The 17852-nt window shown below is 40.1% G+C and overlaps 1 protein-coding gene across 1 annotated transcript; it reads left to right on the top strand.

Moving 5' to 3' along the window:
* Nucleotides 1–5093: 5093 nt before the first annotated feature.
* On the top strand, nt 5094–11633 carry LOC139737647 (placenta-specific gene 8 protein-like). Its single transcript, XM_071648322.1, has 5 exons — nt 5094–5207; nt 6980–7058; nt 7820–7886; nt 9552–9691; nt 11032–11633. Exons 2-5 carry the CDS (start codon nt 7005–7007, stop codon nt 11137–11139), a joined length of 369 nt encoding a protein of 122 aa, XP_071504423.1. The 5' UTR covers nt 5094–5207; nt 6980–7004; the 3' UTR covers nt 11140–11633.
* Nucleotides 11634–17852: the final 6219 nt, after the last annotated feature.

The raw sequence follows: 17852 nt of genomic DNA, 5'->3' as shown, positions 1-17852 counted from the left end.
TTAAGCAAAGATTTTTTTTAAACACAAATGAAAAAACTGAAACGATGGAGTGATAATTTTTGTACTATAGTAAGTGTAATGATCGGAGCTGTGCTTTGTTTGTTTGTCTGTTTTATGTAAATAGCAAGTAGAGGTGAGTCTGTAGCACGAATAGATCGCATTACCCAAATTTAAACAAGATGAGATAAGTATAGGCACGCAATTATTTTTCTCAATATAGCATTTCGAGTCAAGTACTGAATGTACAGATTCGAAAAATACATTGGATATCTGGGCTTTCTTGAACCTAGCTAAAGCAAACTATCGAGGAACATAACGAACACAAAGATCTTAGACTATCCTCAACAAGAACGCCTACAGATTTAAGAGAGGAATTTTCAGGAAAGTTTTATGAGGTAGCACAAAATTGGAAACGGTCAAATGAAACTGATAAAAACTACACAAAATATTCCCATGCACGGAGTCTGTTGTTGGTTGCGTGTTCGTTAAACTGTACACCCTACATCGTCGAGAAACATGATTGTGTCTACTTCGATGAAAAGGAATTGGATTGTTTTAACACATTGAAAATAAAGACAATAAAATCGAAGGAACATCTTGTAAGTCAATATCTGATACTAGATCCACTTTGAGTTTGTAAAGTTAACACCGTGAACTTGTGACGAATTTCTACGGGGTATGATAAATTGGATGGTTTAATGTTTGAAATTTTAATAATGCTGGATGTTTTTCTCACCGGACCTGGTAACAACGAGACATTAAACAAGAAAAGCTGTCAAGCAAGCGAGCACTGCAAGAAAGCAAACTGTTGCTAAAATATGACACGTTTCATCACGTGGAATCTAGGTTGAGTGCACTGGTTGATAGTAGGGCAAGGCTCATTATTCTGCTTCGTTCTGAGAAATAGCCTTTGTTATAAAGGTTTCCATGGCATGTGGATATTAGTCTACAGGGGCGTCACCAGCTTTTTTTTCAAGGGGGTGCGTTTTGACACTTTTAATGTTTACGAGACTTTTTGGACAGACATTTGGAATATAGGAAGCTCTCAATCCCTAGACTTTTACTGTTTTTTGAGGGAAACCAAGCGGGGAAAGGGCACCGGCGTGGCTAGGATTTCATCTTTCGGGGGGGGGGGGGTTAGTATGCGAGGGAGCGAGCAAGGGTGGGGGGAGGGTGTGGAAGTGCCGGAGGGGGTTGTACCCCCTATAAATAGATTATGGAATGACGGTGTGAAACGACAAATTACTGGCAGCGATATCAATGGCATAACGACTACATGCGAGCGAGGGGAGCGAGCGAGCTTGAAAATTTTTAAATAAGATACCACAGTCCAAAAACTGCCGTTTGTAGCCATATTTTTTTGCTTTGTAAATTAAGGGGGGCGCACCGGGCGCAACTGCTGGCAATTACCGGCAGCAGCATCAGGTGAATGGCATAAAGATTAAATGCGAGCGAGCAAAGAGAGCGAGCTTGGAAATTTTGACATTTTACAGTCCAAGAACTGCCATTTGGAGCCATGTTTTTTCGCTTGGAAATAAAGGAGGGGGGGGGGGCGCAACGGGCGATACTGCCGGTAATTACTGGTAGCAACATCAGGAGAATTGCATAACAATTAGATGCGAGCGAGCGAGCGAGCGAGCTTGATAATTTTGACATTTTACAGTCCAAAAACTGCCGTTTGTAGCCATATTTATTTGCTTTGGAAACTAAGGGGTGGGGGGGGGGGGGCGCACCGGACGCAACTCGTGCTGGCAATTACTAGCAGCAACATCAGGTGAATGGCATAGCAATTAAATGCAAGCGAGCTTGAAAATTTTGACATTTTACAGTCCCAAAACTGCCATTTGGAGCCATATTTTTTCCCTTTGGAAATAAAGGAGGGGTGGGGGCGCAACGGGCGCAACTGCCGGTAATTACTGGCAGCAACATCAGGAGAATTGCATAACAAATGCGAGCGAGCGAGCTTGAAAATTTTGACATTTTACAGTCCCAAAACTGCCATTTGTAGCCATATTTTTATTTTTTTTTTTGCTTTGGCAATTAAGGGGGGAGGGGCGCACCGGGCGCAACTGCCGGCAGTTACTGGCAGCAACATCAGGTGAATGGCATAACAATTAAATGCGAGCGAGCGAAGAGAGCGAGCTTGAAAATTTTGACATTTTACAGTCCAAAAACTGTCATTTGGAGCCATATTTTTTCGCTTTGGAAATAAAGGAGGGGGGACGCGCCGGGCGCAACTGCCGGCAATACTGGCAGCAACATCAGGAGAATTGCGTAACAATCAAATGCGAGCGAGCGAGCGAGTGAGCTTGAAAATTTTGACATTTTACAGTAAAAAACAAAGAAACTGCCGTTTGTAGCTATATTTCTTCGCTTTAGAATTTAAGGGGGCGCATTGGGCGCAACTGCTGGCAAATACTGGCAGCAATATCAGGTGAATTGCATAACAATTAAATGCGAGCGAGCGAAGAGAGCGAGCTTGAAAATTTTACACTTTACAGTCCAAAAACTGCCGTTCTTAGCCATATTTTTTCGCTTTGGAAATTAAGGGGGAGGGGCACCGGGCGGAACTGTTGGCAATTACTGGCAGCAACATCAGGTGAATTGCATAACAATTAAATGCGAGCGAGCGAAGAGAGCGAGCTTGAAAATTTTACGTTTTACAGTTCAAAAACTGCCGTTCTTGGCCATATTTTTTCGCTTTGGAAATTAAGGGGGCGCACCGGGCGTAACTGCAGGCAATTACTGGCAGCAACATCAGAAGAATGGCATAAAGATTAAATGCGAGAGAACGGAGCGAGCGAGCTTGATAATTTTGACATTTTTACAGTCCCCAAACTGCCGTTTGTAGCTATATTTTTTCGCTTTAGAAATTAAGGGGGGGGGGGGGGGCGCACCAGGCGCAACTGCCGGCAATTACTGGCAGCAACTTCAGGAGAATGGCATTTCGACTAAATGCGAGCGAGAGGAGCGAGCGAGCTTGAAAATTTTGACATTTTACTGTCCAAAAACTGCCGTTTGCAGCTATTTTATTTTTTTTTTCGCTTTGGAAATTAAAGGGGGGACGCCCGGTGCGCCCCTCCCCCTGGATCCGCCACTGGTAGTCAAGGGCGTGGGTTTATGTTCATGACTGGGGGAGGTATGACCAGCGAGGTGGCGTCGAAGTGACCAAGCGGGGAAAGGATGTCCAAAATCTGCACTTTAGAGCATCCCCTAAACTAATTGTGAGTGTTTGTTTGTGTGTGTGTATACATGGGAAAAGTTAGGAATTAGCCCAGGTCAAGTCTTTTTATTGGCAATGCAAGACATTTTTATATAGACTAGTATGTAAAGCAACACTGCAAAATCAATGATCTAGCTTTGGTATAACGAAGCGTAAGGTACAATGGTGTACATTCTACATCACATTGCGCAACATTGTAGCGACTCTTCGTTCGGATGTACTGAGTACACTGCGCACATCCTGCTTATATGCAGAATGCCAACTAGGAATCACAATCTTTTGTCGGGTCCGGGCTTTTTGAACAATGTTTCACACTTTATACCTATTTAATTATGGTGAAAAGAAATCATAGAAAAATATCTTATTTCTGGATCAGCCTTTCATTCAAAAGCAGTTTACTAACACTTGAACTACTATTTCGGTAAATCTTTTTTTTTACCAGCGGATTGGGAGGGGGCGCACCCCCCCCCCCCCGTAGTTACGCCACTGCTTTTGGGTGAAATAATTGGACAGATTTCTTGAATTCTAACAAAAAAGCAAGAAAATCATTTCATCGCGGGAATTATGATTATGTGGGGTGGGGCAAATGGTGCGCTTGCCTTCCAATATTTTTATGGGGGCAACATTTTTGTTTCTTTCAAAAGCAAGAAAATCTTCTCATTTCGGGAATTTTTAATTATGGGGGGGGGGGGCAAAACTAAAATATGCTTGCCCCTCCATTTTTTTCTTTTTTTTTAATGAGGCTAAGGCTCGCTCTTGGGCTGGCAATATGGATTGGTCAGAAGGAACCTACATAGACCCTACATACTTGTAAGTAGCACACGTACATGCAAACGTGTATAAGTGCTCCGTATCGTACGGATGTACAGTACGGTCGATTTTAATAGTAAACACTGAAGAATACTAATAGATTTGTATAAAATCAGTGCTGCCAGAACCAGGGGTGCGAATTGTTTTTGCCGACGATTTTTTTTTTCGTGTGTGTGTGTGTGTGTGTGTGTGTGTCCCTGGTGCAAAATATTTTAAAAAAAATAGAAAAGAATAATTATTTAGCGTCCGGCGTTGAGGTCGCTCGCAGACTGATTTTTTATTTATTTATTTTTTTATTTTAAGGATCTGAAGGGGGTGCGTTCGCACCCAACGCACCCCCCCTGGTGACGCCCATGGTCTACAAATTAGGAAAGACAGAAGGGGAAAAGATCTCGTCAGTCTTTCAAGATGGGGAATAGATCAACCGCACTGTATGTTCAAATTCTACAATATGCATGCTTTCTTGACAAAAGATCGCCTAAACAACAAAAAGCTTGCTTGAGGCTTGCCTTACCTAGCAGCAACCGATGAATGTCAAGTCATTCTTGCCTAACAAACCTAATGGACCGTTTCGGTATGTACAAAAGCTTCCCTGAACATCGACAAAGCTTGCCCTGCCTCTGGCAACAACTAAGGAACTTAGTTGGAGAGAACAGGTGAATGAAACGGTTCGTTACCAGGCTGTTGTAGGAAAAGAAACATCCATGAACTGTAATACTTTTCTTGACAGAAACGGTCTATCGTAGGGATGAAGTGAATTAACTAGTTGAATTCGTCCCTATAGACTGTAGAAAAAGAAGCATCCATACATTTTGATACATCTAAGAAACGGTCTATCGGATTTGAATAGTTTGGAATGGGCGAAACTCATGCTGGCATGACACAAAGCATCAAAAGCACACTCTTGTTTCTTTTATAGAAAGATAGACCGACCACCTGTATTGCATATATATTTCAGAAACCAGCATTCCTTCACAACAATTGATACTGTTACTGTCACGATCATGCGGAACGCAGGGGCTCAATAATGTTACTTGTTATCATTGTACACGCACATTCATTCTCGGCCCTGTGGTGTGTGGTATCGTAGAAGTTTTGAACGCGTCAACACAGTGGTCATTTTTCGCTGGACGAAGGAGCCCTTCTGCACAGAGACACCATTTTGTGCTTGCCAGTGAGTCCTAAGATTAATTGCAGTCATATCGTGCAGAACTGATAAGTATGGATAACTGTGATTTTGAAAGTATAGACTACATTAATGTTGGCGTCGTGTGGTGTATCGGCATAGAGTCTATATACACCATGTATACACTTTAACTTTGACGTAATCTGTGCTTGCGTCGTTTGCCCTAATACGCTCGATGGGCAAATCAAACGAACATAGAACTCTGTCTGAGTAATAAAATTTAATGCTGATAAGCGTGGTTGCGTCACTTTGCCTTGCATTGGCCATTGTATTTAACTAACAAGTGAATTTGCCACAGAACTTGCATTCTATATTTGACTGCAGCTTGCATTAAAAAGTTTTATTCACCAATTACGACTATTATTGATTTAACAAGACTGTAAATTGATGTATCAGATACAAAGCAAGAACACAACAAACACTATTACTATCAAACTCTATGAATGTGCAATGTTATAATACCTTAACTAGTCATGTATAATGTCACACTGCTAATTCACACACTCGCCATAGTAGACCTACTTGGTATTGAAAGTGCAAATCGAACGCGAAAAGTCATAGATCTACATGCCATCAATAATTACGTACAACGAATATTCGTCGCGTCAGATTTTGATGTTTGCAGTCTACTTTCTATGTTGACGAAGTTCTCTGTGTTTGATCTTTGCTATCAAAGGTCGTAAAAACGTCAGTCCATATGCAGTTGTTAGGCATGGAGCAAATATCCATTTATCTTTTCTTTTACACCACTGATTTCACTTCCTTCAAAATGGAACAGATTTTTTTTTTCAATTAACAACAAAAAACCAACGTTTTATAACATCACACCTTTTGCATTGTGTACCGCGCTGATTGTTGGTTATTGAGCTTGAAAAATACATGAATAACTTATTTTTCCTCTGCTTGTGTCTCTTTATTTGCGTGTATGTTTAGCAACTGACTGAACGCAGCAGCCATCTTTCTTTGTTGTTGATGTTGATGTTTATAGTTTCACTTTCTTAAGCGACGGACCTTCGCTTCTCGATTTAGATTAAAAAAACCATCAAGGGAGATTTAGCAACCCCAAATCTTTAGGCTGCAATTTAAGGGGATGGGGGATGGGGGATGGGAGCAGGTATAGGTCATGTGAAATTTCTTTTCCTTGTGGGGAGGCTGTAAATTATTATAATTTTTTTTTTTCTTTTGAGATGGCACTGGTAGTGTAAAACGTTCTAATTTTCAGTCACATACTAAGTATCACTCACCAAATAAAAGCGTCGCACAATCATGTGTAGGATGATTATGATATTTCATGATGACATTCTCATGATCAGCGAAAGAAACTCGTACCCCTATTTACTCACATTTTTTATTTGATTTCTATTTTACATATGCAGTTTCGTTTAATAATATTTGTGAGCTCGTATTACTTACGCTAATTCTTCACAGGGCATCGGTGTTTTTGTATTATTTTCTATTTGTTTCTCATTGCTATGCGTGTGCGTGCAAGGGTTTCGTCGTCTGTCATGCACATTGGCTTCCTTGCGAATTGTTTGCGTCAAAATACAGTTAGAAAAAATTAGATATCATAACAATAATATAGCGTTTAACCGATCTTTTTTTTTCAATGACTGCATGTAAAATCAATTACAATGTATTCTCTTTGTGCCCTTGCAATAACTCTGGGAGCTCGTCAGCGAAAGTCTGGTATCATTATTTCAGTTTCAGCACCTTGCTTGACTCATTCATCACTCAGCTACACTTTCTTTGAAATCCTCTAGTTGGCGCTGTTCGCAAAATATCAACATGACAACAACAACGGTCGTCACTACTCAGCCGGTACCGGCAACGATATCGTCGGTGAGCTTACTTTGGATGATAAATTATCTAGTGTCTTTTAACTGAGCGCGTGACTTTATTTCATGTTTTCAAACTTATGGACTAATTGTGTGAGGTGACTTATGGGCGTTATAATCTTTGCAGCATGTTCATAATCACGTGTATATATTTCTTATTTTTTTAATCATTTCAAACGCAAAGCTTATCTTTAAGAAATGTATTTATTTAAAGCTGATAATACATGTGAAAAAGAGTTTCGCGTGAAAACTTTTTAATCTAAGTTTAAATTCTGTAATCTAGATTTTAATCTAAATTTAAGTTCTGGAATTTTTCTTGTGTATATTGATTTTGATGTATATTATGTGCAATTCTTTTAATGTCGGAAATACAGGGAACAAACTAATTCGTGTTCAGAATAAATCATTTTGATTACATTTTCACATTTTTTTTTAAAGTCCATGACTGATTGATTCGTATAAGAAAGTATTTTTTCTCCTCCTGAGTTGATCAATAACGTATTGGATGTAATGAAATTTAACATTCAATTTACCTTTTTTTTCCTTTTAGTTGATTTAGTCCAACTAAATAGATATTTTGGTCATTAGATTGCAGAAAGTGGTAAATGCCTGGACTGTCATTCACGATTTTCACTTGGCCCCTGTAAGAGAGCTCTTTCGTCCTTTCTTCGCGTCCTTTCACCCTATCTCCTGAGTAATGCTGCAATATGTCTGCTTTTATCCTTCTCTTCGTCCCTTCACCCCTCCTCTCCCCATCCCACACAGACTCGCTATGCCACGGAGAGGGATTGGCACAATGGTTTATTTGGTTGCTTCTCGCATTGCCTATCATGTAAGTCCTCGAATATCATAGAAATCAGTGTTGAATTGAATACATTAAAATCTTTTCATGCTAAAATCTAATCTATGAATAAGCATGTATGTACGTCAGTCGTGATAATGTGTAATTGCTAGGGGTGTGCGGCAGAGGAACGAAATTCAGGAATCCTTAAAATATCTTCTTTAGAAACAGAACTGATAGTGCTGTGAATAAGTGCATTGGTGACTGTAGTTTTCAAGTTCGCTCATGGCGGATCGGGCGTAATCCTTCGAGGCCCTATGGAAGAAAGAAAACCAAGTTGGGGCCCAATTCTCACATTTCATCTTCTTTTTGTAAACGCATGACAAATTTTCATAAAACTTGGCAGGTATTATCATTATAAAGAGGGATAATGTTGGTACAAATGGGCACCGTGCCCCACTTGGGTGCCCCCAAGGGACTCAGAACCCCTACATTTAGAGAATCATCTCGAAATCATCTGTAAAAACAGAAATGACGGAGCTAAAATGCTATTAGTACGTGCGTTTGTGAGTGCAATTTCAAGTTTGTGGACGCCATATCGGGGTGGGGCCCGGGGAATCAAAGTGGGAACCACTTTTTACGCTTTGATCTTCATCTTGAAAACGCATGGTCAAAACATTGTCATCAAACTTGGTGACAATCATTATCGTTCGGGAGATTAGAATAATATGTCGGCCATATTTGCACTTACAGAGACTATGCACCATTTTGGGTGGCCAGAGGACGAAGAATCCCCAAATTAGAGAATCTTTGAAAAAAGAAATTAATATAAAACTAGAAATGCTTTGAGTAAATACATTAGTGAGTGTACTTTCAAGTTTGTTTATGGCAGATCCAGGGTTGGCCCCTTGGGGTTGGGACCAAACTGGAGGCCAGCTTTCACATTTTGATTTTTTTTCTTCTTCTTTTTTTTTTTTGAAAACACATAGTCAAATTTTCCACAATGGACACCATTTTGAAACACCTTTTCAGCATCTAAAATAACCACTGGCAATTGCATTCAAACCTTCATAATGCGTGGATTATATTCGATAATCAAATTACATTATATGTATAGGATTCACCTATGGGCTACGGTTGAAATTTCGGATTCTTTGAAGTTTGAGGAGACTGCATTGTATTTTCCAAAGGGGCGCAACCCGAAGAAGAAGAAAATTTAATGTAATTTGCTGAGTGTAGCCCATCAGTAAATGACATATGTGATGTATCTTTTATCAACAAGACCTTACAAAAATTACACATAAGAAACTTGGGAAAGTGACGCTCCGTGTCTGTTAATCTCAAGTTTCAATACCCAGTCTTCTGACGATTGATTCAAAACATCGAGCAATACGCAAGCTTTCAAATCCAGTGTTCCGAGCATAAACGAAATCCCGATAGTTGAACCAGGGAGGTGGAACCACCTCCCTTGTTCAACTGTGTTTTTTGCAGCACCATGATAAGCCTTCCGTGCATCAGTTGCCACAGACATGACATTACATCATATTCTTTCAGTCCATGGTAATTTTTTTTTTCCTGTGATGTGAGCCATCCCTTGACCATTGCATGGAATGAAAGTTTTCTTGATGAGGGATGTGGGTTGTTTCATTTCTCTTGTTGCATTTGCAGGGATTTTGTTTTTTATGTTGTTGATGGGAATTTTATGTCTCTCCATAGGTGTGTCGTTTATGTTCTGTCCAGTGTGCTACATGAGTTACGTGGCGACACGGCTGGAAGAGAACTGCTGCCTACCATGCTGCGTACCGTGTTACATCGTACCGCTGCGCACCAAGATAAGGACGGAGAACAGAATCCGGGTAACTGCCGTATCCTTCTCATACCTCTCAAATTTAGATTTTAGGGTACGGAAACACTTTAACGTTTAGACCACAAAAAGACAAGGCATAGGATGAACTAGGATGAATTTGATGATGATGATGATGATGATGATGATGGTGGTGGTGGTGGTGGTGGTGGTGGTGGTGATAAAGATAATAGTAATGATGATTTGTAATAACAATAATGATAATAATATGATCCTTTATGATATAACAACAATAATTATATTACTGAATTAGTTTCAGTAGTCTCAATCATCATCATCATAATCATAATTTTCTCAAGTAGTACATATATAGCTTAATTCTATCTATTATCGTTTTGCAATTAATCAGTGTAATGGTAGCAATGGTAGAAAGCAATGGAACAACAAGCTTATAGCTTGATAACGTCCTCGCCTGGATGTGACATTATGGTTTATCATGCAACAAAAATCAAAGAGATACAAGCAGAATATAGGCTGACCTGAACATATAAACGGAGTAACAATATATCACAACAGGCTTCTGTGCACAATCTCCCAACATAAAGGACGATGTCAATGTATATGCTTCGTGGTGTAAGTAACCTTGCTTCAAACAATGTGTATGATGTTATGATTATACACTGTATTGTCTTGTATAGAGGTATACACTTGACACCCCCGCGGAAGTTATAACATATATTTCCTAGTATGCAGCGCTAAAGGAAACATTGTCTCGAGGGGAAATATTTCCCAAGGGACCGACAAGACTAGTGTTATACAACAACGATAGACAAGGAAATATTTATGGTTTACATGAACACATCATTTCATAGGCCCATTGGCAGCCAGACAAATGATGTGACGTTACAGCTCGCAATAAAACTATATCGATCCTTCCTGCATTAGTCACATGACTGCTTTATGAACAATATTACTGACCAGAACTTATGTTGACCATTTGATATTGATAATTAATCTCATTCTTGTGGTGTGCCATATCGCATTTAATGGAAAGTCTGATTTGCGTTTGAGGAAAAGTGCTATAGTCATGAAAGAGGCAAAAGACCAGATCTAGTCGAAGAAAGATGAGAATAACACGGATTTTTTTTTTTATTTGTCAAAAATTAAGGCATGATTGTGATCTGCTTATCCAAAGAAATGTGTTGAAGTTGGCCCTTTTATTCATTCACTGTTTTGTGTTGTTTTTGCTCGTTTAAGACAACATGCATGGGAGGCCGAGGCCGTCTCGTAATTCAGCAGCGATTTACAGAAACATCAACATTAACATGGTAGGTCCCATATGCACATACTTTATACTAATTTCGACAGCAATTTCTACCCGTTTTCTCACAGGGTTCCATCTGCAACGACTGCCTCGTGGGGCTGTTCTGTCACCCCTGTGCCATCTGCCAGATACATCGGGAGAACATTTACTCCAAGAAGGGAAGAGTGGTCATCTAGCCGATTATGATGTCGCAATGCCCCACATCCTAGCGTCGACACATGGTGTGTTGGTGTTTTGGGTGGTGTTGCTTCTGGTTTTGTTTCATATTCGTTGGAACATAAATGAGATGCAGTTGTCAAGGATGTAAAAAAAGTAAAAGAAAAAAGCAAAATAGAATATGAAAAAAAAAATGAATTCGAAAGCTGTGAAGTTTACGAATTCACAATCGATTGTATTATCGCAATATTGATATACCATTAAGGTGTTCGTTGTTTTGCTTTCCTTCGTTTTGTGTTACCTTGTTTGTACAGACGATGTAATTTCCAAAATTTGATGAGGACTCCCTTCTACTTTTGTAAAGATGTATGATACTGATGACGGATCCGAAATTCTGTTCAAAAGTGAGCCGAAGCATCTAAGTGAAGTAGATTATGGTATCGTGATATTAGTGATACAGTAAAGTGCTATACATTCAATTCACTTTGAAAAAAAAAATGATAATGATAATGAAAACGATAACATGCGGAGGTCTCAAGACAACATGAGTAAAACTTTGTTGTTTCTGCTATTTCCATAATCATATGGGGTAGAAACTTGGAATAGCACAGAAAAATAAATGTCACTCGCCAGCAATAGCATTTCTGATGTAGTTTGCGTAGTTTGCGATGATCGTGATCATGATAGTGTCGTGGATTACATTGCTACGCGGTATGAAGTTGTTATGTAGTTACACTACGCTTGTTTGAAAGAGAGTGATGTGGTGCAATGTGGTCGATGAATGTTTCATGTTGATGAATGTTTCATTTCATTTAGGGGCCTGCACATGTGATCTGTCGTTGTTTTGAAATGATAAGACCTAGAGAGAAAATTTACGGAAAGGAAATACCCGTGTGCATGGTATACGTGGGTCGAGTTTTCTGAATACCAGTTTTGTTGATAAGCAATGTTCGCCCTTGTTATCGGAGTGTCGCCTGCCCAGCACTTCACGCTAAAAAAAATATTGAAAATAATATCGAAGAATAAATATCGACACATTGTGTGCATATAACTGTTATTTTGTCCATTGTGTATAATTTTAAACAGTTCGCAGAGGATTTTGCCTGTTACGCCTGAGATACCACTTTCACTGTTTTCATGACATGCTTTTTACGTTATCATCACCTGTCTAGTTTTTAAGTAAGAGGGGTGTTACGGCACATTTTGGTAAATTGCACATTTTGGTGACTGCGCATTTTAGTAAATTTACCAAAATGTGCAGGACATTGACGGCACATTTTGGTAACTTTCTGCTTCTCCACAATCATCACAACAACAAATTGTAAGTACAGTTGGTTTTTGTCCCCACCGAATGAGTTCGGCAGCCTAAAGGCCGCGTCACACCTTTCCGGGCAAGCTACGCGGGCTTGTTGCGAATAAGATTTTCCAGCACGCAGGAAAAAAATTATCTCGCCCGTAGTTGCCCGGAGCTGCGCCCGCAAATCCGATTTACCTGCAGCCAAGTTTTGAGCAGCATCTCGCAGGCAACTCCCACGCAGGTACTTCGCAGTCCCCGTATGCGGTCAGCGCGGCCAGGATAATGACATTCTGTCATTTCTGTTGGACTTTTGCCTTCCTTCAGATGAATTTCTGAGTTGTTAGCCCCCACGCGCCTGGCACGCAGGTCACACGCAAGACACCCGCAAGAAGTACATAAGTAGCACGCATCCATCGAGTAAGACACATGCACAACTCCCCCAAAGCCTTGACCGCCCTCAGAAATTGTCCGGTACGCTGGAAAATCCTCACACACAACAAGCCCGTGTAGCTCGCCCGGAAAGGTAAAAAGGATTTGCGTGCACACCTCCGGGCGACTACGGGTGAGATACGTGCTAGGTACTGTTACGTGCAGGTCTTCTGCGGGAATCTCGAGCCCCGTGTAGTAAAAATTGTTCTTCGCAAGTCGCACTCAAGGCTTGCCAGAAACAGGTCGTGTCACACCTTTCCGGGCAAGCTACGCGGGCTTGTTGCGAGTAGGGATTTTTCAGCACGCAGGAAAATTTTCTGCGGGCGGACAAGAATGTTTACGTACGAGTTTTGCACTTGTGTCTTATTTGCTAGACGCGTGCTACTTACCTTCTACTTGCATGTATTCCGTTTGACCTGTGTGAGAACTTTGAAACCAATCCGTTTTCTGTTACGAGCGACTTACGGGTACTGCGAAGTACCTGCGTTGGAGTTGTCTGCAAGGTACTGCTGGTGTTCTGCGTGTACCCCCGGAACTCACTCGCAACATACATGTATTTTGAACATGCTCAAGGCCTTGTCATACCGTATTTGGGGAAGTTTGACTTACGGGGAAGCAAATTTGCTACCCGGAGCTCTCCGCAGTTGGTCCGCACCTGAGAGTACCTAGCGCGTATCTCACCTGTATTTGCCCGAAGGTGCGCACGCAAGTCCGATTTACCCGCAGCTAAGTTTACAGCATGACCAAAACTTTTTCCGGGTGAGTCGTGGGAATTGCCCGCAGAGGTACAGGCAGAACGCCAGTAGGAGGCCCTTAGCGGCAGCACCTCGCAGGCAACTCCCACGCATGTATTTCGCAGTCCCCGTATGCGGCCAAATCAATGACATTCTGTGGTACATGTACTTCTGCAATTCCTTCAGAGGAATTCCTTCACTGAGTTGTCAGCCCCACGCACCTGGCACGCAGGTCACCATACCCGCACGAAAAGCAATCGCAATAGCTTACTTCAGCTCGGGTGAGCTAAATAAGTGTCTTGCCTGTCTTTACTGCAGGACCATAAATATCACCTTCAAGCCCATCCATGGGTTTTTAGTTCAGTTACCAAAATGTGCAGATTGTCCAAAATGTGCAGGCAAATCCACTTTTAACTGCACATTTTGGTAACAGTTGATCCCGTCAGGTAAAGGTGCACTATCGGCACATTTTGGTAAATTACCAAAATGTGCAGTTACCAAAATGTGCCGTTTAACATACTATTAGTGACGCCACATTTTGGTAACTTGCACATTTTGGTAATTTACCAAAATGTGCCGATTTACCAAAATGTGCCGTAACAAGGGGTTCAGACTATCAGACTATGATAAACCCTTTACGAGGCTTCTGTGGCCATTCGAGCGGACCCTAAAAAAGCAGCCCTTTTGTGTGTAAAGACAGCGCTACCACCACAAGTTGTTGGCGGCTATATGGTTTTTAATACACCTCCATACCGAACTTCAATAGAATCCGTCGAGAAACGCCACCAGTATTGCGCACACAAAATGTGACGCGGTGGCGGAGTAGTACACTGTACTGCTGAATCCAAAGTATCCCAGAATACAACCTCCGATAGACTGATGGTAAATGTCCCAGGGGATAGAACTATGATGATTAAAGGGACTGGGGATGAGTGTTCGGTTGTGCAAAACATGCGAAAGAGAAGGTGCTTTGGGTATAAAATGAAAGGTAGATATGTAACTTAACATGTGTCAGAATATCTTGGAAATTGGAATCTTCTCAAATGTTTTAAAAAGCGAAAAACAAAACATACTTTTCTGGAAAAAGACCCTTCGATACGATGGCGATACGTATTTGAATTGCGGAATACTGCTTGTTGACTGCGAACATCAAGCCAACTTACAGCGAAATCAAGCCAACATGCCGAGTGAGCTGCGGAACTACTAGTAGTTATACGTAGAGCAATTGTGGCTAGCTCTACGGCTGGCTGTGCTATGGGCGCGGCGAGCGCTGGCCGCACTTCACTTGCCATAACTCGCATCATCATACACAGTGTCCAGTGCTAGTGCTTCTAATAAGCTCGAGCTGCTGTACGATCTTGCGTGTTTTCATTTGATGAGAGCGCCAACCTAAAATCAAAGGACTCCTCCTTTTCAGATTCACATGTCCTTCTTCCAAGATATTATGAGAGCTAGTTCTATCGTCAGAAGACTCGGTAGGCTACGTATCCTAAAAGCCATCAAACTCCATTTATTACAAGATTCTTCGTTGAGAAGTACCGAAAGCGGGATAGGTGAATGCGGTAAAGTAATACGTAGCCCGACCAGACGCCGGGCGGGCTATATGTACAGCGACTGGGCTGTGCGTGTACGTACATAGAAACTTTTCCGGGTAAGGACGGACACAGCCGGCCCAGCGCTAGGTCGGTACCATGTACGCAGTAACTGCCGTGCTAGTGCTTCGCACGGCGTCTGGTCGGGCTACGTAGAAAAAAAAAATCAACGAAATCTCAATTTACAATAATTTACAATTCATGTAATTATTACATGAAACACAAACGGGTTGTGTTATTACATGTACATGCAATTCAATGCAATCTTCATGGCAAACCCATTTTTTTTTCTTCAAAGATTTGAAACACAAGTACCGAGTAGGCCAGAGAATTCGACGTATCCGGTACAATGTTATATCTAAACTTGCATTGGAACTAACCAATAGTTCATTTTTATTACCGGTACAACTTGTCATGTATTTGTAATTTCATGTGACTTTAATAGTTGTAACATTTATTGTGGATGATTTTCTTCACAATTGACACATGCACATACTAGGTTAGAAAGTTGGTCATTGGTATGGCTTAGGCCTTACCTATTTTCTGTATAAATAGGGTTAATTGGAATTATTTCACAGATACACACAAAAATGTTGGGAATCAGATCATTTTCAGTCTTCTAGACTGAATAATGTGACACCTGTAATAGTCTAATAACCAATCCAACAATTTCTGAGGCTATCTTATACATTTTCTTATTTATCATATGTACAATGCAACCATGCATGATGCAATGTCTTGTTCACCTATACAAGGAGAAAATCAAGACACAAGGAATAATCTGTTCAAGTCAATTATTTCCACATAGGTCAACAACATTCACTCAGTTTTATCTAGAACCCTGATTGGGTTTTTATCATCAGAACACATTTTTTTCTCATTGGTAAATTGACGCTTAACAATTAGCCCTGTATACACAGGTAATATCTTGTGATATTTCAGTGAATTTAAATCTAACACATTACTTATGTAGGGCTAGGGTTCACTTAGCTCTCTAGCACTCGTCACACTAAAAGCAAACTAGGGCAGCACACATGTGTTACTTGGAAGGAGTCCCCTGGCTAACTAACTTGTAGCCAGTTTATTCTTCACATAATTTGGCATGGGTTTACATGTAAATGTGGGTTGTTACATAAATATGCATACACAAAATCAACATAACAAAACATGCAAATAAAGAAACAAAGGTTAAAACTAAATATTCATAATAATATGTAAATGATGTGCAGGCTTGGGTGATTTAGGCATGATTTCAGTATTACAGGGAACAATGGGTGAGAAGTGAAAGAGTGGAAAATGTCATGTGATATGTGGTGTGTCTGTGATACAATTGTAGGTGGGGTGTGTGGATGCATGTGGATGTGAATACCAGTACTACTGTATGTGTGGGTTGACGTATTTATGTGTAGAGGGGTGGTACCTGTAATAAAAGAAGGGGGGATACACTTATAATAAAAGGTTCAAAATAAATCCCTACACTTACGTTATACTACCATGCATAAATACAAATTTCATGTGCACATATAAATTGCATGTGTACATGGGACCTACATTAGAAGTTGTGTGTACCAGGGTACACTGACCTTACATTTTCTTTTATCTTTGCATGTATATTTGCATTTGGTGTTGCATCATGAGCACAGGTTCTAATTGCAAATGTGCTACATGTATTTAGAAACTGCTCTCACAGTAATGTGATGTGATATACAATGTGGAGATAACAAATCTGTGCTGGCTACTTGCATGTAGGCCTATATCTTTTAAATATAAAATGTCATAATAGAAATAGTTGTAAAGCAAAGATTGCCAATTGACACAGGTAAGGTAATCATTTGCAGAAAAAAAAAAGAAAAAAGAAACTGCTCAGCATTCTGTCATTAGTCAATTTGGGCATCTACACATTATACTCCTATCATATTGAACAATTATGATAATAATACTATAACATGTAAATTAAAAGAACCTTACAAATGCAACCACTTTCAAATAACTTGCACATTTGCAGGGAAAAAATATTGAAGTGAAAGTCCAAGAATCAATGTCACAGGGTTAATGACTTCAAGTACAAAGAACACTATACTATTTCAGTGTGGAGACCTTATATTGCATTGTCAAAACACAATTGGTTTAGGGTTTGAGCATATACAATTATATCAGTAGAACATCATGTAGGGACCTACCAAAATGTATATTACAATGTATTTTTATATCTATGTGAATGAAAACTGAACATCTTGTTTGAAGCACTTCCAACACATTTGTTTATCAAAATTCATACTTTTTTTTTTTTGGCCACAAAATATAGATGCAATGAATATTACAAGGGCACAAACTCCATTTACCACAAAAATATTGTCCTCATAATAATGTGATTTGATAGAGTTATCACAAAATTTTGTGCTGAAAAAGTGTCTTCCAAAATGCTGATGGACAATGCTACTGTGTAGGACCTGCTGTGCCACTTGAATGTAACACATGGCATGATATCAGTGATCACATAAATGATGAGGATAATAATCATTATGAAGATGATGATAGTAATATAAAATTAGCAACAACAACAATAGTAGTAGTAATAATAATAATAATAGTTAGAGCAATAATGAAATGTGTGAAAGGCCCTTCAGTGATGTACACTGTTGTGCATGACAGCCCTGCTTAAGTTCACTTTAAAACACTGA

This window comes from Diadema antillarum, unplaced genomic scaffold (assembly GCF_040938485.1).
Source record: "Diadema antillarum isolate AM-2024a unplaced genomic scaffold, OU_Dant_1.0 seq00000697_RagTag, whole genome shotgun sequence".
Lineage (NCBI taxonomy): Eukaryota > Metazoa > Echinodermata > Echinoidea > Diadematoida > Diadematidae > Diadema > Diadema antillarum.
Note: the sequence above shows the minus strand (reverse complement) of the source record. Positions and strands in the feature narration are given on the sequence as shown.

What these genes read in the sequence shown, in the direction of transcription:
- LOC139737647 (XM_071648322.1), top strand. Translation starts at nt 7,005, where the DNA reads ATGACAACAACAACGGTCGTCACTACTCAGCCGGTACCGGCAACGATA. An exon ending in TACCGGCAACGATATCGTCG is followed by an intron (nt 7,059 to 7,819) that starts GTGAGCTTACTT and finishes CATCCCACACAG; the next exon opens with ACTCGCTATGCCACGGAGAG. An exon ending in CTTCTCGCATTGCCTATCAT is followed by an intron (nt 7,887 to 9,551) that starts GTAAGTCCTCGA and finishes GTCTCTCCATAG; the next exon opens with GTGTGTCGTTTATGTTCTGT.